The 27,189-nt window shown below is 41.5% G+C and overlaps 1 protein-coding gene across 3 annotated transcripts in view; it reads right to left on the bottom strand.

Moving 5' to 3' along the window:
• RCL1 (RNA terminal phosphate cyclase like 1) overlaps window positions 1-27,189 on the bottom strand; it is a 90,470-nt gene that overhangs the window by 44,168 nt on the left and 19,113 nt on the right. The window contains exons 1-3 of one of the 3 annotated variants that reach the window (XM_082656311.1): window positions 17,444-17,690; window positions 3,204-3,275; window positions 7-182 (exon numbers count right to left, since the gene is read on the bottom strand). In XM_082656311.1, the coding sequence (XP_082512437.1) occupies window positions 7-182; window positions 3,204-3,275; window positions 17,444-17,579 (384 nt within the window). In that variant the 5' untranslated portion in view covers window positions 17,580-17,690. Of the gene's footprint in view, window positions 1-6; window positions 183-3,203; window positions 3,276-17,443; window positions 17,691-27,189 lie in introns of those variants that run through there. The other 2 variants (XM_082656310.1, XM_082656312.1) reach the window with 2 other exon arrangements.

Here is a 27,189-nt window from a genome sequence, read left to right as displayed (position 1 = left end):
ACTCACCGAAGGGTCCACCTGGTCATTGGTCACTCCTCGCAGAACTATTCTCAGCGGGTGCTTCATAAATGGAGCCAGGCAGAGAAGACTTTCCAGATAATACCCAATGCTGCGAAGGATGCTGCAGTCATGTTCCACAGACCCACCATACAAGAGGCCAGGCTGATAATATAAGGTGGTTCCTTACACCGGAGAAAAGAAAGTCAGCAGGAAAAAAAAACTTAGTGTCACAAAGGCAACGAAGGCAGTAAGTCCCAAGGGGAAAGTCTGGCAAGGGCATCCAAGAGAGTTCAAAATGCCATTCCTAAGAGTCCACATACTTCACTCCAAAAGCTGACTTATTACTCTCAAGCCCCTGTAACAATAATAAACTGTGAGTGTAATTTAATAAACAGTAATAAATTAAACCCCTCCCTGAGCCATCTGAACTGCCAAAGCTGTGGCAGGGCACAGAGGAGATATCCTAACAGGCACCCTAGTCTCCCAACAGCACACTCTCAGACTGTGCTGATGTGGGGTTTACACGTGATGTTCTGAAATCATCATGCCGGCAATCAGCTGCTTCTAGGCCCGGGAAATGAAATTCCCCATATACCACACTCACCAAACAAGGTACCTAGAGAAGGCAAGTACTTTATGGCACTTACTTCCATTAATAGTAGCTATTTTAATTTAATAGTAACAAATGGAAATGGCTAAAATTATTGAACAGCTTTAGTGGAAACTCTTTGTTATCTTTATTTATTCTTTCAAATATTCACATCATCTAAAAAGTTTCTTACTAGGTTTACATATTAGAGGAAGAACCAAATAAAATAGATGATTCAGGGAGTATGAATAAGTGAACACAGTATTTTTGATGTTAATAATCTTTGGCCAATGTCTTCTGGCACAATTTACCAATAAAGAAATTTAACATTAGAGGAAGAACTATGTTTAGTCACCAAAAGAAAAGCAGCTCTGGGCTTCCCTGGTGGCGCAGTGGTTAAGAATCTGCCTACCAATGCAGGGGACACGGGTTCAAGCCCTGGTCCTGGTCCTGGTCCCACATGCCGCGAAGCAACTAAGCCCGTGTGCCACATCTACTGAGCCTGCACTCTAGAGCCCACGAGCCACAACTACTGAGCCCGTGTGCCACAACTACTGAAGCCCGTGCATCTAGAGCCCATGCTCCGCAGCAAGAGAAGCCGCTGCAATGAGAAGCCCCACACACCACAACGAAGAGCAGCCCCTGCTCACTGCAACTAGAGAAAGCCCACGTGCAGCAGCAAAGACTCAACACAGTCAAAAATAAATAACATAAATAAATTAAAAATAAATAAAAAGAACTAAAAACACATTTAAAAAAATCCCTACATTCTTTAAAAAAAAAGAAAAGAAAAGCAGCTCTTAGGAGTTTAATAAAATAAATATAGGTTTTACTATATTAAAAACCAAAATCCCAACCATCACGATCAGAATCATATTCTGATCAAAGTGGGAAAAACTCTACATCGGTTATTCTAAATACTATTAAAGTCACAAAACAATCTTTCTTTTAGGTCAAAAATCTCTCCTCCCTCCCCCCAGAAAAGACTCTATAACCACTGAACTCTGCAAATCTGTTACGCCTGCAAATTAACCAAATGATAAACTGACCAGATCATCAGAATGAAGGCTTCCCGGGGTGGGGGGAGCGGGGACTGACACATGAGGTGGAAAGAAGCAGGATCATGTAAATGTCTTACTTCTCAACCTAAGTTGCAGAAATGACCAGAAAAGAATAGAACTACCTTCTCTCTGAATCACCAATAAAAATAGCTGAAAAAAATCCCCAGCAGTTTCAAAGTAAACAAGCCAAGGAAGACTAAGGGAATCATAGCTTGCAAAGGGCATCTGATGTTTTATGCCTGAAACCTGCTACAGATCAACAAGTCCCATGGCCACTTATGAAGCCAAGCTTGTCTTCTTTCTTAAGAGAGCCAACACACAGAAAAGTTCAGTTTCCTTTGTTGAATATATGAGCAAAGGCACATAGTAAATGGAGCCAAAGGATGCTTGCCATGATTGTCTAACAATGTAGATAAAAGAGTTTCTAGGGGGCTTCCCTGGTGGCGCAGTGGTTAAGAATCCGCCTGCCAATGCAGGGGACACGGGATTGAACCCTGGTCCAGGAAGATCCCACACGCTGTGGAACAACTAAGCCCATGAGCCACAACTACTGAGTCCGTGTGCCACAACTACTGAAGCCCACGCACCTAGAGCCCCTGCTCCCCAACAAGAGAAGCCATCACAATGAGAAGCCCGCACACCACAACGAAGAGTAGCCCCTGCTCGCCACAACTAAGGAAAGCCCACGTGCAGCAACGAAGACCCAATGCAGCCATAAATTAATTAATTAATTAATTAATTTTATTTTTTTAAAAAAGAGTTTCCAACAGCACAAAAACAAACAAACAAAAAAACCACTCAGACAAAAAACTAGAAACAACCTAAATGTTTATCAGTAGGGAACAGTTAAATAAGTTATCATGCTTCCATACAGTAGAATACAATATAAGGCCCACTGAAATACTGAGATGGACCTGCATGTGCCTGGCAAGAAAATTCCCTGAGACACCTGTGCTAATGAAAAAAACTGGCTGCAGAACAACATGAAGAGCATGACCCTGTTGATGGGTTTGACATACAAAAGTGCCCACGTAAGCAAATGCACATAAAGGAGACCAGGACACAGTCCCCACACTGTGACCACCGCTGCCCCTGGGAGAGAGAATGGAAGAGGAAACAGGGTGAAGGGATTTTTCACATTTTTTGCATATACTTGTATAAACTTGCTTTAAAAGACAAAATAAAATAAAAAAAATTCAGCACATACAACTACCTCAGACAGTTTGTTAGAAGATTTTATTGTGACAACATAAGTTAAATGGACATTGAAAAGTTGTATATAAATGTTAGGTATAAAGTGTTTTTATTGTTTAAAAAGAAGAGGTGCTCGTCTGTTGATCTGAAATTTTCACTCTTCTAACTTACTTAAATCAAGTGTATTCTCCTTAAATTGGCAGATTTCACATACCATCTCCAGACAATTGTATCACAGATAGGAAACTGGGTCTTTCCATCCAAATACAATATTTATACCATCAAAAAGAGTGAATAACAGAGGAATATTTAAGTATTACATGTAGGTGCTTTCAGGAATGGGAAGAAAAGGAGCTTACCTGTTTGGTTTATTTCAATTCGAGAACCATTAGTTATTTTGTCCAACAGCCTTATGAAGCTGGCTTCAAAATCTGTGGGGAGAAAAGAAAACAGATTGGCCTCATGCTAGGTCACCATTTCCAGAGCACATCCCATTCAAGTACTGCAGTGCAGGGTAGGTTACTTCCTGCATCATACCTGGGTTCTTCTCAGGACCTGGGTGGCTCACTGGCTAAGGAATCTGAAGCAGTTGAAAAGCACTGACTAGCATATATATGTTTAGTAGAACTATTAGAAACAACTCAGTTTTCGTATTTCACCAAAAAATAGCAATTCTACCAGCAATCTAATGGGATATTAATTTTAGCAGAATAACACCCACCTGTCCTCCTGACCTCAGGAGTGTGTGCCAAATAAGGGAGAAAGAACAGAAAGTAGGAAAGAGTTTTAAACTCAAATTCTTACTTGCTGCAGAACACCTGACAAGGAAAATTAAATCGAGGACCACCCTTCAGTCTCAGAGGCAGTAAGAGGTTACCGTCTCTCCCATTCAACAAAGCATCCCTGGCTCCTTTCCTCTATCGTTTACTGATCTAGAAGCTATCTAATCAGTTCAGTTTTTAATTTTATTACAAAGGTGCCTGAATATACAGTATTACTGCCACCTTTTTTTAATGCATGAAAAAAGACTGGAAGAAAAAATACAAAGTGTTAGTTTCTCTTCATAGTAGGATTTTATAAGAATTTAGTCTTATTATTTAAATTTTAATGTGTAAATTTGCTTCAATTACTTTTATGAATAAATCGTTATCTAGAATATAAAAGCTGGTTATTCTTTACAAGGTGGGGGAGGGTAGATTTTAAATGTGAAATATGGGAAGAGGTAGAGTGAAGACTCAGGATTAAACATCCTCTGTCCTCCTCGGTAGATTTTACACACACACACACACACACACACACACACACACACACACACACACACACACACACACACACACACACACACACACACACACACAGGCTTTAGCTTCAACCTCCCTCCCATGAACGGGGACAAGGAAGACCAAGTCTTCTGCACTGAAGGCATGGTGACTGCCTGACGCTTTCAGGCAGTTCCTAGTCCTACAATAGACTAGTAGAGTTTGAGAGCACAGACCTTAGAAGTCACCTAAACTGATCCCAAAGGGTGAAGCAGATCGACTAAGCAATTCCCATCTACCTGCTCTGTTACTTAACACTGTCCCATAACTCCTGTCATAGCAGATTCTGCAATCTGTACAAAGAGCACTGGGCCAGAAGTCAGAGAAACTCCCTTAAGTCCTGAAACAAGGCATAATGGCTAATAACAGCAGCTGTGTATTAATGCTTACCTATGTAATCCTTATAACCAGTAAGCAGGAAGTGTTTCCCATTTTACAGAAGGCTGAGGCCCAAGAATGCCCTCTAGCTTGCCCTGGTTAAACAACTGGCAAGTGGCAGAGCCAGGATTTGAACCCAAGCCTGCCCTTCTCCAAAGTCCATGCTCTGAACCACACCATAACTCAGTTTAATCCCTCAGAGTCAACCTCTTCCTCTAGAAAATTATGGTACCTTTCAACTGTAGGCAATGATTTAACTGAAGGACCCTGCAGATGATTTAATAAGTTCCCAGTCTACATTTATTTTTAATGAAATTAGAACAGAATAAACAATATCAGAGTTACATAGTAAGGGTGCTGTTTATGAAATTTTAGTCTCAGTTTTACATATACTTGTATGTGTATTAGGTTGTGGTATAAGTAGCAACACAAAAGTTCAAAAGTAACTCAACTACAAAATCGAACTAGAAATGCTTTCTATGGTCTTTTTATATAGAATATTCTACGTTTTTAAAAAGTAGGCATCATCTATATAACACAATGCCACTTTCTACTTATGTTTACAGAAAATGCAAGGTATTCTGCACAAAAAAGGAAAACTCTTGATTTGCTCAAGCTTTCACAGTGCCTAAATGGGAGACAGGAGCAAGCATTTATGGATAAAGCCGAAGATTATCAACTCCATAGCTTTTACAGATTAGGAAAGAAAAGAAAACAAAACTACTTTAGAAGTAGTTTTTTTGGGCTGTTTTTTTTTTTTCTTTTTGTAATCCACAGGGGCTCTTGAGCATGAACACAATTAAAAATGCCCAGCAGAGGAACATGAGTAGGAAGAGAATGGGCACCTAAACAGACCTCCAGGCAGGACCATCCCCTGGTCACAGTAAACAGGTTCTTCAGAAGCAGTACTTCAAAGAACCAACACAGAGCTAGTTCCAGAATCCTGGTAACAGTGAAGATATAGCTGCATCACCTGGTATGAAAAAGATCTCAAGTTCACCTAATAAGAGTCAGACTGAAGTGTCTAACTTCATTAAGACAAGATGTATAGGATTCCTTGCCCCTTCACTTCTTCAAGACTGCTCCTAAGAGTACAGAACGTCAGATATCTAACAACATTAGGGGGAAAAATCCCCAAAATAAGCACAGGCACAATTTTACTGGATGGTTTAGGAATACATAATTAGGTTACACAGCTAGAAAGAGAATCAACATGAAGACCATAATGGTCAGGAGACTGGCTACCATTAGGGGCATGGAAGGGAGTGGTGAATGAAAGAGGCACACAGGTGTGCACAATGTTCTATTTCTTGACCTGGATGGGATCACACAGATGTTCATTTTATAATCCTATAAGACTAGTTTTATGTCTTATGAATTTTTTATGTTATTGTATTTCATATTTTAAACAAATCTGTACTATCAGGACCATCAGTTTCGGGATTTTTTAAAATACTAACTCCCATACCTACTGCCCTCCCCGCTTCCCTAGCCCCCAAAGAAGTGAACGCATCATTTCTTTAAAGGGGCTGGTAACTTCTAGAAGACTTAGTGGTGGTCATCAACCCGACCCATTCCTCACTAAGAAAGGCAAAACCATGTCTCCAAGAAGGGGAACAAGAGAAGGAATACAATCTAAAGATCTATACTTTATAACAAGATCTATACTTTAAAAACAAGGATTTTTTTTTTAAAAAAAATCTCAATAAGCAGTTTCACTTAAAAGTATTGTAACGCAACTCAAATTCTAGAAATATTAGTCTGCTTAAATAAATTATGACACATCTACATACCAGAACACTCTGCTGCTATAAAATTAATAAGTATTTTTTAATATACTGATATGAAACATCTCCATAGTATACTGAGTGGAAAAAAAGTAAGATGCAGATGGTCTTTGCAAAAGGAAAAAGTGTGTACTTGCTTATTTATGGGAAAAACAGCCCTGAAAAGAAACACAACAAACCAACGACACTGTTTGCTTCACAGGGAAAGAAGATTGGGAAAGAGACAGACAGACAAACAGAGACAGACTTTGTAAACCATTTTGTTCCCTTTGAATTTCATGTCATGTGTACGCATTTTTAAAAAATACATAAAAATTAAATTGAAAAATACAAATAAAGGTATTATAACAATTTAAAGAGCCAATAAACAATGCTCTCATTAAATAGCCTATGAAAGATATTTATAATACAATATAGCCATTATTTTTTTAAACTGCTTAATTACATAGGGAAATGTTCACACTATATTAAGGAAAAAAATTTTAAGGGATATATACAGTGTGACTTCAATTTCGTTAGAGATAACTAAAAGGTAAGACAGCAAACTATTACCACGTGAAATTAGGAGTCATTATTTTCATCATTAAATCCAAAAAGGTAGAAATTACATATACCCAAGTCTCAGAATAAATTAAAAGATGTCTGCTCACTTGAAAATAAGGTACATATAAAAAATTTACGTATTTTATGTAATTATGCATAATGTGATAGATAATAAATTATATTTTAACTTAAAGAAATATTTACATAACATCTTTCCTAAATTATGAATAGGTCAAGAAAAATATATTAAAGAGACATATCAATTGTATCAAAATATATGGGGGTCTACAAAAGAAAAACTTACCACTGTAAACACTTTAGTAATTAAGAAAAAGAAAAGCAAGAGAACAATGAACTGAGATTTTAGAAATGGAACAAAATTTCAAGCTAAAAAATAAATGACAATAATAATCTCAAAAGAAGAGATAAACAAAATGGAAAACATAGCAGAAAAAAAGCTAATTCATTGAAAAAAATACAACACAAATCAATATCCTCATTCATTTGTAAAAGGAAAGAAAATGTGAATTAATAAAATAAAAAATATAATTAATACAAAAGATTGAAAGCTTTTATGGTAGACTATTCTCTATTATTTACTGACACATTTGGAATTAAAATGGATGGTTATGTAAAAAGATAACAAATCAAAACCGATAAAACAAATTTTAAAACAGGCACAAAAAGATAAACCCAAAACAAAGGGAATGCGAAAATTTATCAAGTAATAAACAGAAAAGAGCACTGATGAAGTTATTTAAACATAGGTAGAGGAGCTTCCCTGGTGGTGCAGTGGTTGGGAGTCTGCCTGCCGATGCGGGGGACAAGGGTTCGTGCCCTGGTCCGGGAGGGTCCCACATGCCGCGGAGCCGCTGGGCCCGTCGGCCATGGCTGCTGAGCCTGCGTGTCTGGAGCCTGTGCTCCGCAGCGGGAGAGGCCGCAACAGTGAGAGGCCCACATACCGCAAAAAAACAAACAAAGAAAAAAAAAAAACATAGAGTACATAAATTGTGACGTATTAATAAAATGTAGTATCATGACACAGCAATGTAAATCCACAAACTATCGCTGCGACAACAAAGATGCATCTCACAGAAACAATACAGGATTAAAGCCAGACACACACAAAATACGTACTCTATGACTCCACCTATATAAACCATGGTTAATATTTTAGGAACCTAATCTATGGTGTAAAAAGTCAATTTAATGTTTATGCTGGGGATGGGAGGAAATGGTGTGACTGGAAGCAAGCATGAGAGGGGTTTTGTGGGTTGCTGGTCTTGTTTTATTTCTTGACATGCATAATGGCTACCTGGGTATATCCACTTAGTCATAATTCATCAATTCATTAAGCTTGTGCACTTTTCTTAATGTGTAGTATAATTTGATAAGTTTATTTTAAAAAATCAAGTTCAAAGTAATAACATCTTTTAAAATATGAGAAAAGCAAAGAAACCCAATCATCTCTCAAATTTACCATGATATTAGAAATGTGATTAAATATACCTCAAAAAAACACAGTGTCACTACAAGGAAGAAATAACAATTGAGGGAGAGGCTATCTTACCAATTAAGCAAAAGGATTTCACACACTTTGATTTGACCCCACATTCCCATTTTTTATTTTAAAGCATAATTTTTGACCTGCCAATTCCACATCTAGAACTCTATCCCACAGAAATAGAAATATGCTAGACTACTGCACAAAAATTTTTTTTACTGCTGCTTTACGTATAATAACCATCACTGAAGGTTACTTTTTTGCCCCATATCTTCAAATTTTCCTAGATATTTTATTTTGCTTATGTAAAAACCTGTAAAAGAAGTGAACTCAACAAAGGGCAACTTATTTCTCTGATTTATGCTGTTTTTACCACCTTCAAGTTTCCTATTTGTATCCAATATCTTCAGTTCTAGTCCTTTCCTTTCTCTAACCTAACCTTTCTCTAACCCTAAAGCACTAGAGTATTTCCTCCACCTCAGGAAATTACTAAAGATGCAGCAGGACATTACACAATAATAAAAGGGCCAATCCACCAAGAAGACAGAGCAAGCCTAAATGCACCAAACAACGAAGGTGCAAAATATATAAAACTAAAACTGTTCAAACTGAAAGGAGAACTCAACAATGCCATCAACCAACAGAATCCAATCAACATTTATAGAACACCCAACTCACAACAGCAGAATATACATTCTTTCCAAGAGCCTATGGAACATACATGAAGATAGACCAAATCTTGGGCCATTAAAAAATATCAACAAATTTGAAGTAATTGAAATGAATACAGAGCATGTTCTCCAAACATAATGAAATCAAACTGAAATCAATAACAAAATGGTAACTGGAAAATATACCCACACTTGGAAGTTAAACAACACACTTATAAATAATCCATGGATCAAAGGGGAAGTCTTTTTTTTTTTTTTTTTTTTTTTTGTGGTACGCGGGCCTCTCACTGTTGTGGCCTCTCCCATTGTGGAGCACAGGCTCCAGACGCGCAGGCTCAGCGGCCATGGCTCACGGACCCAGCCGCTCCACGGCATGTGGGATCTTCCCGGACCGGGGCACGAACCCATGTCCCCTGCATCGGCAGGTGGACTCTCAACCACTGCGCCACCAGGGAAGCCCTCAAAGAGGAAGTCTTAAAGGCAAGAAAAAACACACTGAACTGAATGAAAATTAAAACATGACATATTAAAATTTGTGGGAGACAGCTAAACCAGTCTTGAGAGGGAAGTTTATTGCACTAAATGCCTACATTAGAAAAGAGAAAAGGTTTCCAATAATCTGTCTCACTCAACTTAGAAAAAGTACAAAATAAATCCAAAGGAAGTGAAGGAAATAATAAAAATAGCAGAAACAGATGAAATTGAAAACAGAAAAATAGAGAAAAATCAGTGAAACAGATGGCTCTTTAAAAAGATAAATAACATGACAAACCTCTAGCAAGACTGAAAAAAAAAAAAGACACAAATCAACATGAGGAAACAGGGAATATCACTACAGATCCTGCAGACATCAAAAGGATAATAAGGGAATACTATGAACTCTACATATATAAAACAATTTAGATGAAATGAACCACTTCTCCAAAAAACACAAACTACCACAACTCATCAAATGAAATGGATAATTTAAATAGCCCTATCACCATTCAGGAAATTGAAAGCATATTTTTTAAAACTCCCCAAAAAGATATCTCTAGGCCTTTATAGTTTCATTGGAGAATTCTACCAAATGTTTAAAGCACTAAAATCAATTCTACACAATCTCTTTTAGAAGACCAAAAGGAAACTGTTTCCAATTCATTTGAAGCTAGTATTATTATAGTTTAAAATACCAAAACCAGACAAAGATAGTACAAAACAGAAAACTACAAATCAGTATAACTTATGAATATATACCCAAAAATCTTTAACAAAATGTTAGCAAATAAAATCCAGCAATATAGAAAAAGAATTACACACCATGAACAAGTGGGGTTTATTCCAGGAATGCAAGGCTGCTTCAATATTTGAAAATCAATCCATGCAATATACCATATTAAGAGACTAAAGAAGAACAATCACATGATCACATCAATTGGCGCAGAAAAAGCATTTGACAAAATACAACACTCATTCACATACACACACACACACACACACACACACACACACAAATCTTAGAAAAATAGGAATAGAAGAGAATTTCAACTTGATAAAAAAACATCGAAAAAAATATACAGCTAACATTATACTTTGTGGCAAAACAGTGGACACTTTCTCCTTAGGATAGGGAACAAGGTAAGGAAGCTTGCCCTCATTACATTTATTTAACATAGTCCTAGAAGTCCTACCCACTGCAGTAAGGGGGAAATAAAAGGCATAAAGTTCAGAAAAGAAGAAATAAAACTGTTCCTATTTGCAGATGACATGACTGTTTACATAAAAAAATCCCAAAGAATCTAACAACAACAACAGCAAAAACACACACTTAGAACTTTTAAGTAGGGGACTTCCCTGGTGGCACAGTGGTTGAGAATCTGCTTGCCAATGCAGGGGACACAGGTTTGATCCCTGGTCCAGGAAGATCCCACATGCCATGGAGCAACTAAGCCCGTGTGCCACAACTACTGAGCCCATGCGCTACAACTACTGAAGCCTGCACTCCTAGAGCCCACGCTCCACAACAAGAGAAGCCACCACAATGAGAAGCCCGCACACTGCAACAAAGAGTATCCCCTGCTCGCCACAACTACAGAAAGCCTGCACGCAGCAACAAAGACCCAATGCAGCCCCCCAAAAAATGAACTTGTAAGTAAATTCAGCAAGGTTGCAGGACACAAGACAAACATCCAAAAAAAATGAATTGTATTTCTATATACTACCAATAAACACATGGAGACCAAAATTTAAAATTAGATACCCTTTACAATTGCTCAAAAAAGTTGAGCAATTGTAAAGTAAATTACAAAAGTAAATTAACTCAAAAAAGTTAATTTACATTTAGGTGTAAATTAACAAAACATGTACAGGACTTATATGCTAAAAACTACACAATGCTGATGAAAGAAAACAAAGATCTAAATAAATGGAGAGATATACTATGTTTATGAATTGGAAGACTCAAATACAGTAAAGATGGTAACTCTCCCTAAGTTATCATATAGGTTTAACACAGCTCCTGTCAAATCCTAACAAGATTTTTTTGTATAGATGAAGACAAGATTATTCTAAACTTTATATGAAAAGGCAAAGGAACTAGAATAGCTAAAACAATCATGAAAAATAAGAATAAAGTTGGAGGGATCAGCCTACCCAAATTCAAAATTTATTATATACATATAGTAATCAAGACAGTTGTGGTACTGACAAAGGGATAGACATATAGATCAGTGGAACAGAACAGAGAATCCAGAAAGAGACCCACACAGTATGCCCAACTGGTTTTTTACAAAGGTGCAAAAGTGATTAAATGGAAGAAAGATAGCCATTTCCACAAAGGGTGCTAGAGCAGTTGGACATCCATAGGCAAAAAAAAATGAACATCAACCTAAGTTTTAAACCTCATACAAAAAAAATTAACTTAAATATAAAATGTAAAACTATAAAACTTTTAGGAAAAAAAAGAAAACCTTCAGGATCTAGGGCTAGGCAAACAGTTCTTAACACCAAAAGCACAAGCAATAAAAGAAAACTTTGATAAATTCTATTTCATTAAAACTTTCCCTCTGCAAAAGACCATGTTAAGAGAATAAAAAGACAAGCCATAGAGTGGGATAAAATACTAGGAAACCACATATTTGACAAAGGACTAGAATATGTAAAGAACTCTCAAAACCTAACAGAAAAAGAAAACAATCTTACTAGAAAATGGCAAAAGACATGAAAAGTTGTTTAATATCATTAGCCATCAGGAATATGCAAATTAAACGAGAAGACGGCAGTATACACTAATCAGAATGGCTAAAATTAAAAATAGTGACAACACCAAATGCTGGCAAGAATGCAGAGAAACTGAATCATGCCTACATTGCTGGTAGGAATATAAAATCTCCACTTATCATTAGTATAGTCGTCAGGCCTCCCCCAATTCTAGTTATCAACAACTTTGAGTCCCAAACAATACTGAAATAAAGTATAGGTGCATCCTTGTCGTATAACAAGAAATGTATTTGGTCTTTGTTCCTGGCACAGAGCTCCTAAAACCCCTGAAAGCTCCAGAGCCACAGGAGTCTCTTTTAAGTTATTCATATACAGAGGCCCTTTTGAGCACACCTGACTTTATGCTATGAGTTGACTTAGGGTGGAGCCCCTAGACAGCCTCAGGATGGGGCCAATCACCAGAAAAACCAAATGATTAGAGGATTAGAACTTTCAGTCCTACTCACTGACTTCTGCGGGGGTGGGGGGGTGTCAAGGTGTGCCTAGAGATTAAGCCCTATAAAAACTCTTGAACAAGGAGAGAACTTCCAGGTTGGTTAAAAAAAAAAAAAAAAAAAATCCACATTCTGGGAGAGTAACAAAACCCCATTCCACAATAACAGAAGCTCCTATTTCAGGACTCTTCTGGACCTGGCCCTATGTACCTCTTCATCTGGCTGTTCATCTGTATCTTTTATAATATCCTTTATTGTAAACTGGTAAATGTAAGTAAATGTTTCCCTGAGCTTCGTGAAACATAATTTTAGCAAAATATCAGATCCCAGGAGGCGGTCTGGGAAACCAGAGGTATGAGTGACCTGGACTTACGACTGCGACTTGTGACTGGCACCTGAGGGGGTGGAGGGCAGTCTTGTGGGATTGAGCCCTTAACCTGTGGGATTTGATGCTATCACCACCGAGACAGTGTCAGAATTGAGTTAAATTTGTAGGACACCAGTGAACATCCACTGAGAATTGGAGAATTACTTGGTGTGGTGAGAAAAACCCACATATCTGGTGTCAGAAGTATTGAAAGTAGAGTATAAAAATAGTTTTCCCTTACAATCCTCCTTTTAGAAGATCCAATTTATGAACAGCCAGATTTATCCCCAAAACAATGTATCAGTTTGCCAAAAGATATTTTACCTTTAAGGATCTCTGTGTGGCACATTTTAAAGGATTCTTTTCATTAAAATTCCACTTACCCCTCCTTTTTCAGAATCTCATCTGCTTAAGACCAAATAACTCCTCTCTCCAGTTTCACAGCGAGGCTTAGTCATGTGACCTACTCAGGGACTTGGGTAGCAGCAGTCCCGCGTCCTAACTGATAAACCAGGGCTCTTGCCCAAGTCCATCATTTCTGTATTCCCACTTTAAAAAATTATCATTCTTGTGGAATTCTTTCCATATGGACCTCACCTTATCCAGAAAATGTTAACTCAACTGAACCCTGCAAGGTACAGCCCTCATGAAACCCAGAAACAGAAGCACTTTGGACAGCTGCTTTATAATCTGAGGAACACTCAAGTCCACCAAGCAGTCAGATGGGAGAACAGGCCTTCCAGGCTGGAGCTGGCTGCCGTCTGTTTCCAGCTCTGTCACTGACTGGATATTCAACTTCACCAGCTATCTTACTTAACTATGTCTTGCCTTTTTTACCTTCAGTAAAACAGCAACAAAAAAAATTTTATTTCGTCCTCACTGATGGAAAGAGTCTAATGAGACAATATAATCCTTCATGTTCCTCAAGAGTGAAGTAAAAATTACACATGTGGCTGCATAATTAATAAAAACCATTCCAGGATCATCTTTCTTTGGGATTCAAATTCTTCTCATTCTTTACAATTCCTCTTTCAAAGGAAGCAGTTTTATTTAAGAGATTAACAAATCTGTCAGAAGTCACAGAGTCTGACCTGTGTCTCATCCCCTTCTGAATCTTCATGCAGTTTTCTTAGTACCTCATGCTGCTATTCCCAACCATTAGGGATACAAGGAAAAGAAAAAGGTTAATAATTAAGTCTAGTAGACCAGGGTTTTTCAACATCAGCACTGATATTTTGGACAGAATACTTCTTTGTGTGGGGAGCTGTCCAGTGCACTGTAGGATGTTTAGTGGCATCCCTGGGCTCCACCCACTAGGTGCCAGGAGCAGCCTCCCAGTTGTGACAACCAAAAATGTCTCCAAACACTGCCAAATATCCCCTGGGGAACAAAACTGCCCCTGGTTAAGAACCACTACATTATACATATAACACACAAATATTTGGAAGCCATCACCTAAAAGGAAACCTTTAGACTGAAAAGAAAACAGAAAAGACGTAATTCTCTTTAAATATTTGAAAAGTTTCCATATAGAAGCAGGAAAAGATTTCAAATATCAGAGAATAGAACTATACCAGTGGACAGAAGCTATATAATAATAAAATCAGCTCACATCTATTCTTCCTACACGCCAGGCACTGTTGAGTACACTTTCAAATATTATTTAATCGTCACAATAACCCTCTGAAGTCAGTAGTATTGGCCCCACTTTACAGATGAAAAACTGAGGCTCAGGAGGTCCAACAGATAATAGCAAAAGCAGAACCCCATCTCAAACTGAGATCTAACTGAGCTCAAGCTCTTAACTCCCAAGCTACTATGACCATAACAAATGAAGATTTTACCTCCACATAATAAAGAAAATGAAGAACTTTTTGACTTAAAAGCTGTTTCTTTCACCAACAATGATTCCTGCAGCCACCATCTCAATCCTATCCGTTCAGATCAGAAAATCCATAGAGCTTTCCTTCATAACCTCAGGGGAAGCCTCTGCTCTAACTCTGCTGAGCCCCTTTACAACTTCCTACTTCAAAGTACTCAGGCTACTCTCTCAGCTCTTCCTTAGAAAGCTCCTCAAGAGTGCGGCAACTAGCTTCTCTCATTTACAACTCCACAAAGCCTTGCACATGCTGGGGCTCAATAAACCTTTTCTGAATGACTGTTCCAGAGGTACCACCCCCACCCTCCAAAGCTCACACCAGAGGGGATATTTAAGCAAGCACCTTCAGGAGATATAATTCTTGCACTTGAGCTGAAGATTTTTTTGCAAATGCTGAGTTTTTTCCAACTCTCAGAATCTGAGTCAGGAAGAGTCAGAAAGGAATATGACAGATAAGACAGTCCGTTGGCTACATGTCCAATCAAGCTACCACAGACTCGTTTGACTATGATCACATATCATGTGTCAGGGGCTACATGTATTTATGTATATGTGTGCATGTATATACACTTATACTTACACTTGGGTATGTATACAAAGACACATATATATGTCTATGAACGCCTGTATATACGTATACCTCAGTTCCCTCTTTAGAAATTAAGCAAATGTCTATAGTGTTCCTGAGGCCTTGAATCCAGCCAAGGAAGTCTAAATTAGGAGTCTTTTTTCCCCCTAGTATATTAATAAGGTAAGGCAAATAAGGCTATACACAGTATTCCTCATAAAATACCAGCACATGTGCCAACCAGTACTACCTTCCCCAGGTACCAGAGTCTGGTATCTTTTCAGGAAAATGCCAAGTGGCCAAGCCCCGTTCATGTGTGTGGCAGTGAAGAGATGCTCATGAACAGTGCACGGGGGAGAAAGGGAAACATCACTAAATTGTATCTTATGGGCACTATATTTCCATTAGAAATTGCAGGTCTCCAGGCTAAAGTACTTCTATTTCTCTTTTTTAAAAAAAGCTATTCCCAGTGTTCCACAGAAGTAGAAGCCTGTCTTCTTACCACAACCAGCTAGTGGTGAGTTCTCTAGGCTAATTTAGGGGTGAAGGGGAGAGTTGGCTGGGAAGGCCAGAGAGTAGAGCAGTCAAGCAATTGCTTTGCCCAAGGGCCAGACTCAAAATAAAGGCAAGGAATGTTGAGAGGAAGAGCACCTGGCATAAACCATGCTAGGGGTCCCTCAACTTCTTCAGTGTTTTTGAGCAGTACAGTGAGGGCAGTAACAATCATGCACCAACACAAGCCTTTGTTACTGTCACCTGGTTCCTCTCCATGGTACAGAGGTTCATCTGATTCTTTCCTTCCTAATCTTCTATCTCCATCAATGACATGGCATTTTCCGCTTATGTGCAACCAATCACCATTCAAGAGAAGCAGAAATGTAACCATCCAGAAGGTGCATTCAGACTGATGATGAAATAGGCTGGCCACCTTGTACAGGAGCCAGTGCAAAATTAAACACATCAACAGGGCCCAGAAAGCTTTGAGGACCAACCACAAACCCTCTCCTCCTTCAATTTGCAGATAGGTTTTTCCCTTTTTTTGTTGAACTGATTTTCCCAATTTGGGATAACCAGACAGAAGCTTTTAAATATATGAGTCATTTCAGGGGGCCAGTTGAAACTCGGAGACAAATCAACTTCATATAGGTTTAAATGGGGCCTTATTTTTCATCTATCCACCTTCGCAGGGCAAAAAGAGAACTTGGAAGCCTATAGTTTAGCACTTGTCACCAATCCTTTACTAAAGTCCAGGCAATTAGGCCCATGATTGTTAAAATTTTATCTCAAAGCTCCTGTCCTGCACAAATCAATCACAGCCACTGCTGAAAAAAAACACATAATTTTAAAAGATTCTTTAATCCACACCCAAGGAGATGTGTGGGGGCTGCCGAGAAATCATGACGACAGGGACAGCCGGTGGTGTCCAAGGGGGCAGCTGCTTCTGAGACCTGTTTTGGGACGGGACAAAACCAACCAGTGGTACTTTTCTCTCCAAATTTCTTTCCATCTTTACATCTGCCGATTCACCACATTTCGGTCCAACAAACTGTTTTTCTCCATTGCGAGGTTTACAGCGAGAGCAAGAGGGACTCAAGACAAGCGAGGGGGCGATGTCTGGGATATGTTGCAACACGTAAGGCTGAAAAACGTGTAGCTGTTTACTACCAGCTCCCGGGAGACGCCGAGCGCCGAGCGCAGAAGAGCTCAGCCCCTGGTGCGCGGCCCCGCCTCCCACACAGCCTCCTGCGCGTTCGTTCGGGTGTGGGGGCGACACGCAATGAGCCCTCCCCAACGTGCCCCGGAGGCTCCTTGTGCGCCGGCCCCCAGGGCATCAGCTAGGTCTCCCTTCGCGCCCCACGCCCACGCTGCGCGCTGCCCGCCCCGGAGTTACCTCGGAGGCCGGGGTTGTCGTCTCTGGCCCGAATCTTTCGGATTTTGACAGGGCGCCCGCTCAGAGTAGACAGGACCAGACGCTGGCGCAAGAAGTTGCAGCCCGCGTAGCTGAGGGAGTGCGCCTGGGTCGCCATGTGCACGCCCTCTGCAACGGCGCGGGCGGCCGGGGCGAGGCGACTTTGGACGGGCGCGGGTATCGCGGCGACGGCGGCGACGGCGACAGCGGCAGTGGCGGCCCGGGCTCCCTCCCGCAGCCCCGCAGCCCCAGGCGCGTCCACGTGGTTTGGAACAGGAAGGGAGAGAGACGATACACCGGGTCAGAGGGGAGTGGGGCGGAGCCGGTGACCGCCTCTCCGCCTCCCGGCCCGGCTGGGGGCGGACCCCGCACCGGGCCACTCCGCTATTGGCTGGTGCAGGATCAGGGCGGTGCCCGGGGCGCACCGCTATAGGCCTGGACTGGGGCTAGGCGGTGCCTGGGCCACGCTACCATTGGCCTGCGCTGGAGCTGGGCGGTGCCCGGGCCCCGGCAACAGCGCTTGGCTGGAGGAGCGCGGGACGGGGGAGCGGCCTGGGAGCGGAGGCGATGGAGCACGCCTTCCCCACCAGTTTCCGCGGGGTCTTTCCCCGCGTGGGGGCAAGGGGAGGCGGTGGACTGGGTTTGAGTTTCTCCTCCATGCCCGGTACTTAGCCACACTACTTACGGCAACCTCTGGGATGTGTATGCTATTAGCTCCCCCGCCTTTTTCTTAATAGAAGAGAAAACAGGATTGGCGCGCTTTACCCTGTTTCAGACACCGTGCTGAGCGCGCAGCCGGCCCTATGCCCTCGCGCCCGCTGTAATCCTGAGAGGTAGTGCCATTCCCGCCCTACACTTGGGGAAAGACTCGAGGAACATTGCAAGGCTGGCAGTGGCAGCATGCACAGGAACCAAAGTCTTCCGACACCAGGCCATTACTTATGAGACACCAAGCTTTGCCCTTTTCACATCAGTGGCTTCCCTTTACAGCCACTGTGCTTTTTGCCAAGTCAGGTCCTCCCATTTTGCATGCCTCAAAATGGATAGTTGTAATAAATTACACACACACACACACACACACACACACACAGGTCTTCCCTCTTTCCCATCCTCTTCTAATCTTGCACACCAAAAGCTTCCCAAAGATTGGATTATGTCACTCCTCTGCTCAACAACCTTCAAAGATAACGCAGTTATCTATAAAATGATTACAAACTTGGGAGTCCAATACCATAATACGGTTGGTTTGTAGCGATTCTTGGACAATGTCACCAGATTATGAGTTCCAGAACACATGGGGGAAGAGGGGGTTCTGGAAGGGGTCAGAGCTTGAGTAAGATTAAAGAAGGTGGCTAGCGTTATGTGGGTAAGACTCAGTTATGAGGAACCACTGTAAGGTCTGAACTCCTATAGGGTGACAGGTTATTAGAGGTGTATGTTGAGTTTAACAGAATCAGCCCTGAAGTTCATTGAGGGAGGTGGGTAATCCATGCACATTATTGCCATTTCTTGAGACTTCTTTTAGGAAGTTGACAGTATTGAAAACTCCAGGACCTCTGAGGGCCTCCCTTGAATCCTGCTGTGGAGGATGCCAAAGCAAGGAAAAGAACCATCACACCAGGAGTGTATGTTTTGTATATCATCTCATCTTAATTACTCAACAACCTTAAAAAACAACTAATATCTTCTGTAGCAACCCCTGTCTGTGCCCTGTTCATATCCCTTCAGCTCTTACTATTTTCAGTGCAAACGTGCTTAATTATCCTCCAACAGCACCTAGATCTCTTTGTCTGAGGGTTTTTCCCACCTGTATGGAACTCAGCAGGGCAAAGGTGCTGGGGAATTAATGCCCCGCCCCCCCTCCCCCAGAGTCCTCAACCAATGGCTGATGGGAGTTGATGTATAAATATCCCAGCGCCCTTAAACTTTGAGTGAGATAGCTCTGAGACATAGATTCTACAGCGTTTCCCGAGGGACCTTCAGAGATTTTAATCTTCAGTTGCCTACAGCAGGGGTCCCCAACGCCGGTAGCGGTCCGAGACCCATTACTAACAGGGCCGCACAGCAGGAGGTGAGCGGCAGGCGAGCAAGCAAAGCTTCATCTGCCGCTCCGCGCCGCTCGCATTACTGCCTGCACCATCCCGCTCCCACCATCCCCCGTGGAAAAATTGTCTTCCACGAAACCGGTCCCTGGTGCCAAAAATGTTGGTGAGCGCTGGTCTACAGGGGTTACTTGCTTAAGTACCTTTTACTGGCTTCCTTCCCTTCCCCGTATCCTTCCTAGCTCCCTTCTGATATTTCGTGGGATTAATTCTCAAATAAACTACTTTCACTCAAATTATTGCCTCAGGGTCTTCTTCTGGGCACCTCCAATATAAGTTCTGATTTTTAATATTTGAGAACTGAGGTTCAGAGAGAATAAATGACTTGTTTAAAGTGACATCACTAATAAATGGCAGAACCAGAATAAAAACTTTGTCTGCCTCTCTGTCACTGTCTGTCTGTCTCTGTCATCTCATATCTTTGGAACCCTGAACCTCTAATAAGAAGTCTGGCTACCATGAAGCTGCCATGCCAGAGAGACCACAAAGATTTAGTGCCAGCTGTTCCAGCTGACAGCATCAGCTGCCAGACATGGGAGTGAGGAAGCCTTCAGATGATTCCAGTCCCCAGCCAGCCTCTGACAAGTCTTTGGAGTCACCCTAGCTGACACCATATGGAGCACAGATAAGCTATCCTCACTGAGGCCTGCCCAAATTGAGCTAAATAAATGATTGTTACTATTTTAAGCTATGGGTTCAGGGGTAGTTTGTTACACAGTAATAGATAATGAAACTACATATCCCCGAATCCCCTTCCCTGCATAATTCTGGGTTAGCAAACCACAAGAAACATCTTGCATGAGATTTCAAAGGCAAACTTGAAGTCACAGCCACATTTTTTATGTTTGAAAGGTCACTGCAGGGTACCAGGCTGTCTTGCAGCTCACGTAGCTACCTTGTTGGCATGGAGCAGCAGCCAGGCCCAAAGCTCCTCCAGCTTCCACCTGATCCTACTTAGCAACTCCGATTCCTGGGCCAGCTGCGTATCTACCTCCATGACAAAGGACACCATCTTCTGCTGGTCACTCCCATCACTGGAGTCAGAGGCTTGGAGTCAGTGAGAGACTGATGCAAGTTCCAGCTCATCCTGCTGACTTTGGGCTCTATCACCAGGCGCAAAGACGACAGCCTCATACAGACTGTGAAACCAGCCCTCACAATAGCATAAGGTCAGATCCCTACAATAAACCTCTAGTGAGTGGTTCTGCTTTTTTTTTTTTTTTTTTTTTTTGCGGTACGCGGGCCTCTCACTGTTGTAGCCTCTCCCGTTGTAAAGGACAGGGTCCGGACACGCAGGCTCAGCGGCCATGGCTCACGGGCCCAGCTGCTCCGCGGCATGTGGGATCTTCCCAGATCGGGGAATGAATCCATGTCTCCTGCATCCAGGCGGACTCTCAACCACTGCGCCACCAGGGAAGCCCGGTTCTGCTTTTCTGTTTGAACCCTGACTAGTGCACAAGCCATTACTGAAAACCTACTGAAATTAAGGCTCTATGCTAAAGGCTTTACACACATGATCTCATTTGGTCCTCACACCAACTACTTCAAAAGTTGGGTTGTAAGTACATAGGGGTTTATAATACAGTTCTCTCTACTTTTGTTTATTTTCAAAATCATCCATTACAATTTTTTAAATCTGCTTATAGATTTTTCTTTCACACTAAATGATAAATGACATATACCTTGCTTTGTAATCACTTCCACAAATACTTGCACTTTAATAATGATAAAAGTGTGCTTGGCTCAGTGGTGGATTTGGGGGCCAGAGTAGAAACAGATTCTTCCCAGTCCATAAGGAAAGTTACTCAGCATCACACTTCTACCCACTCTGCTATCTCATCATCTCCTTTATTCAAATCATAATGGTTCAATGGGCTTTTTCTCACCTCAGCCTGGAACTAATGCTTACACCACTCCAATTTTAGGATGAATGTTTGTGTCCTGTGCTCCTCCTTTGAGCTCCCACAATAACTATTCACAAGTACATTTCTGCATATATATCGTCCTTTTTTAAATTATTTATTTATTTATTTATTTTTGGCTGCGTTGGGTCTTTGTTGCTGCACATGGACTTTCTCTAGTTGCGGCGAGCCGGGGCTACTCTGTTGCATTGTGCAGGCTTCTCATTGTGCTGGCTTCTGTTGTTGCAGAGCACGGGCTCGATGCACAGGCTTCAGTAGTTGTGGCACGCGGGCTTCAATAGCTGTGGCTTGCAGGCTCTAGAGCGCAGGCTCAGTAGTTGTGGCACACGGGCCTAGCTGCTCCGCGGCATGTGGGATCTTCCCAGACCAGGGCTCGAACCCGTGTCACCTGCATTGGCAGGCAGATTCTTAACCACTGTGCCACCAGGGAAGCCCCCATATATATCCCCTTATAACCTCTTGAAACCTGTTTATGTGGCAGCCTACCTAACAATACTTTGTGATCCAGTGAGTGTGAGGACTGTGTCCTATCACTTAAAGCAGAAATCGTCTTATCATTGTATGCCCAGTGCTTAGCACCTAGTAGGTGTTTAATAAGTGTGACTATAATTAATTCTAGTTTAGTAAGTGTGACTATAATTAAAACACACATGGCTAGCCTAAATCAATAAACTCAAACTGTCTAAAACAATGGTTCTCAAACTTTATCATGCAACAAAACTGCCTGGAGGGCTTGTTAAAACACATATTGCTAGGCCTCATCCCCAGAGTTTCTTCAGTACATCTGGGGTAGGGCCTGAGATTTTACATTTCTAACAACTTCCCAGGTGATGTTGATGCTTCTGGCCTAAGGATCACACTTTGAGAAAATTTAAAAAAAAGGGGGGGGGGGTGGAATTCCCTGGTGGTCCAGTGGTTAGGACTCCACACTTACACTGCAGGGGGTACAGGTTCGATTCCCTGGTTGGGAACTAAGATCCCACAAGCCATGCAGCACGGCCAAAAAAAAAAAAAAGACGTACGCTTACATACACAGAATGGGAGTCCCAGAAGGAGAGCAGAGAGAGACAGCGACAGAAAGAATATGTGGGCAAAACTTCCGAAGTTTGATGAAATGCATAAATCTACACATCCAAATAGTTAAAGTCACTACTTTAGAAGTTGAAGTTTTATTAGAAGTGGAGCCTCCAGACGAGAACCCAGTCCTGGCTGACACCTTGATGAGAACTTTGTGAGGCTGTGAAGCACAGAACCCAACTAAATCATGCCTGAACTCCTGACCCACAGGAACTGTGAGATAATTAGTATGCATTCAAGCCACTGAGTTTGTGGTAATTTGTTACACAGCTTTGTAAAATTACTACACTGGGGCTTCCCTGGTGGTGCAGTGGTTGAGAATCTGCCTGCTAATGCAGGGGACACGGGTTCAAGCCCTGGTCTGGGAAGATCCCACATGCCGTGGAGCAACTAGGCCCGTGAGCCACAACTACTGAGCCTGCGCGTCTGGAGCCTGTGCTCCGCAACAAGAGAGGCCGTGATAGTGAGAGGCCCCTGCACCGCGATGAAGAGTGGCCCCAGCTTGCCACAACTAGAGAAAGCCCTTGCACAGAAATGAAGACCCAACACAGCAAAAATAAATAAATTAATAAACTCCTACCCCCAACATCTTAAAAAAATAAGTAAATAAAAGGTGAGCAGGTGGACCTAGAGACCCCCAGGCCCCTGTCCATCTCCAGAGTCCTACGACTTTAAAAAAAAAAAAATTACTACACTGGTTTTCAAACCCAGGTCTGTCTGGCTTCCAAAGTCTGTGTTCTCTCTCCTACACCTGATTAAACGTCTTGTGAAAGGTGTTAACCGAGGAGTTGATGGAGGTGATAGACTTTCCAAGTTTCAAGAAACACAAGTCATATGGTCCAGCCTCTCTATGACAAACAGATGCCCCTCTCCCAAGGGAACATCAAAGTACAGTGGTCCCAAACCTTTTCAGCACCAGGGACTGGTTTCGTGGAAGACAATTTTTCCACGGACCGGGGGTGGAGGGTGGTTTTGGAATGATTCGAGTGTATTACATTTATTGTACACTTTATTTCTATTATTATTACATTGTAATATATAATGAAATAATTATACAACTCACCATAATGCAAAATCAGTGGGAGCCCTGAGCTTGTTTTCACTTGCCACTTACTGATAGGGTTTTTATATGAGTCTGCAAGCAACTGATTTATTATACTCTCTGTGCAGTCAAACCTCTCTGCTAATGATAATCTATATTTGCAGCCACTCCCCAGCCCTAGCATCACAGCCTCAGCTCCACCTCAGATCATCAGGCATTAGATTCTCCTAAGGAGCACGCAACCTAGATCCCTCGCATGCGCAGTTCACAGGAGGGTTCGCCCTCCTAGGAGAATCTAATGCGGCCGCTGATCTGACAGGAGGCGGAGCTCAGGTGATAATGCGAGTGATGGGGAGTGGCTGTAAATACAGGTGAAGCTGCGCTCGCTCACCCGCCGCTCACCTCCTGCCGTGCGGCCCGGGCTCCTAACAGGCCACAGACCAGACCAGTCCGTGGCCCAGGGGTCGTGGACCCCTGTCTAAGAAGGTTGGGACATAAGACAACAGGTTGGGAACTATAAGACAACACCCTGAGTCCCATTTATATTTATATGATGACTAGGGACAACCATAACTAACACTTTTAAAGATGCTTATAATTCTCAGAGACACCCTGATTGTGATATTTAACCTCTGTTTTTCTATAATTGTGAAGAGTTAAAACACTGATAAAAGCTGAAAAAGTTTCTGTGCTTGTTTCAGAGCCTTTGGGAGAGGAGCAGGGCGGGGGACCTCAGTCTTGTTTCACAATCATAAACTCTCTTCATTGACTGTGAGAGTGAAAGAGAAGTGGATGATCGGCAGGTGATAAACAATCACAGCAGAATTTTTAAGGCACCAGCTGCCAATCCTTTTTTTGTGTGTTTTTGTTTTTGTTTTCTGGCCACATCACATGGCATGTGGGATCTTAGTTCCCCAACTAGGGATCAAACCCATGCCCCCTGCAGCAGAAGCACGGAGTCTTAACCACTGGACTGCCAGAGAAGTCCCACAAGTTGCCAATCTTGAAGCCATCATATCATAATTATTAAATATTAGGATTTATAACTATGAAACTTCAAATGTTAATTGACGCCTAATACACAAATGTGGCATTGTTACATAAATGATACATTCCTGATTTTCTAGGACTGTCTTAAGTTCCTATATTTTATTCACTATCTCCATCAAATAACACTCATCACTCAACAAATCACATGTTCCAATATTTGATTCAGAACCATCTATAAGACATCTTTCACTGTCTTAAAAATGCTTAACGGGCTTCCCTGGTGGCGCAGTGGTTGAGAGTCCCTCTGCCGATGCAGGGGACATGGGTTCGTGCCCCGGTCTGGGAAGATCCCACATGCCGCGGAGTGGCTGGGCCCGTGAGCCATGGCCGCTGAGCCTGCACGTCCGGAGCCTGTGCTCCGCAACGGGAGAGGCCACAACAGTGAGAGGCCCGTGTACCGCAAAAAAAAAAAAAGTGCTTAACCATAAAAAGGAGTGTATTGATTCATTAAAAGTTAAAGGGTATCCAAATGTCCATTAACTGATGAATGAATAGACAAAATAGAGTATATCCATAGTGGAATATTATTCAGCCATAAAAAGGAATGAAACACTAATACATGCTACATCATGGATGAACCTTGAAAACATTATGCCAAGTGAAAGAAGCTATACACATACACACACACACATTTTGTATAATTCCATTTAAATTAAGTGTCCAAAACAGGCAAATCTATAGAGACAGAAAGTGCATTAGATGGAGACAAACATGGTCATTAGAAAATCCAGACTCATGTTCTACCAGTTTGGCAAACCCACTATGAATAAGCCACCTCTTTCCCAGCAGCATCAGCAAATGTGGAGTAGAGCATTCACTGGCCCTGCTTGGATCACATACTCATTTCTGAACTGACCACGGTTGTCTGGAGGAGTATGGTGCTCTGATTGGCCAAATCTGAGTCACATTCTCATCTCCTTTGTACAAAAAGTAGTATCAGTGTCTCTCAAACTACAAGAATGGAGCAAGAGAGAGGAGTGGCTCCCCTAAGGAAAATTAAAGTTCTGTTATCACAAGAGGTAACAGATGATAGATAGGCAAAAACAATACATGACAACTTCACCAAACCCACGCAAAGTCCAAGAGTCTCATTACCTAGAATCTCTTCATGACTTTGTGGAGTTAAAACTTCACAATATGTGGATATTTTCCCAACTCAATTCAATTCCATAAAAATTTATCTAACACCTACTAGAGTGCCAAGGTTGGCCATGCCAAGAAATGTAAAAGGATACAGGATAAAGGTCTAAGAATGTAGAGATGAGAAAGACTCAGACCCTGTTTCCAGGATATTCACAGCCTAATCTATTGATTCTTGACTTTATTGTACAAAAAATTCACCTGGGGCTCTTATTAAAAACTCATACTCCTGGGCCACAATCTAAGATTTTCTGATTTGTTAGGTGTGGGATTGGCTCTAGAAATACGTCTTTAAAAATTCCCAGGTGCTCATGCTGCACGGGGTCCAGGAACTACTCTTTGAGATTCTCTGATATGATGAAGAAAGACATGCAAAAAGGAAAATACAAGGCATCTGAGAGTAGCTATACGACCAATACGAATGTCTGAGCGGTACAGAGGAAGTAGTGCCCTTGTTTAGCTTATATCACACATTTTGCACAAGACAGGGTTTTCAATAAAGGAAACTATAGGATTATATCCAGCCTACTGTGAACGTTTCTGATAATGACGAGCCTGGGGATATCTGAGAGATGAGAAGCTAAGAGCTGGCTTCATTCATTACTTGTAACAATCCTGTATATTTGCTCTCCTGTAATTCCACTGAGCATTTTTAGTGATATTGCAAATGAGTTTACCCTTCAGAATTTATCCTACCCTTCAGTACTTTCTTAACTGAAAATCTTCATCCTTATATGTTCCTTTCAAATTGTTTCAACATATAATTTCACCTTTAAAACTAATTTACTATTATCTACTACTAGGGTTCCATTTAGATTGATTCTTCTGATCATAAGTAAGAAGGCACCTTAACCTCGTGAGTAAAAGGTAGGTACCGTCCTTCAATATATTGAAAACCAACTCTGTAGTCTTTTTTATATTAGGAGAGTTTCTGAGACTATAGTTTTATCACTTTAGGATGTTACAGACCTGTAAAATTAAAAGGAAAAAGGAGACCAATTGTGGTGGTTTTAAAATGTCCACAAATTCTCTGATACTCCCTTCAATAGGTAGATCCTAATTAACCTTCCTTTTAGTGTGATTGGACTCAGTGACTCACTGACTCACTTCTAATGAGTAAAATATGGTAGAAGTGACAGTTTGACTTCTAAGACTAGGTCGTAAAAGGCACTGCAGCCTTCTGCCTGTTCTTTCTCTTGGATTGCCCGCTGTGAGTGAAGCTAGTTGCCATGCCATTAGGTCACTCCAGCAACCCTGTAGACAGACCATGTGACAAGGAACTGAGGCCTCCAGTCAACAACCATGTGAGTGAACCATCCTGAAAGAGGAACATCCAGGCTCAGTCAACCCTTCAGATGACTGCAGCCCCAGCCAATATCTTGACTACTGCCTTGT

This window comes from Grampus griseus, assembly GCF_964374135.1.
Source record: "Grampus griseus genome assembly, chromosome: 6".
Taxonomy (NCBI): Eukaryota; Metazoa; Chordata; class Mammalia; order Artiodactyla; family Delphinidae; genus Grampus; species Grampus griseus.
Note: the sequence above shows the minus strand (reverse complement) of the source record. Positions and strands in the feature narration are given on the sequence as shown.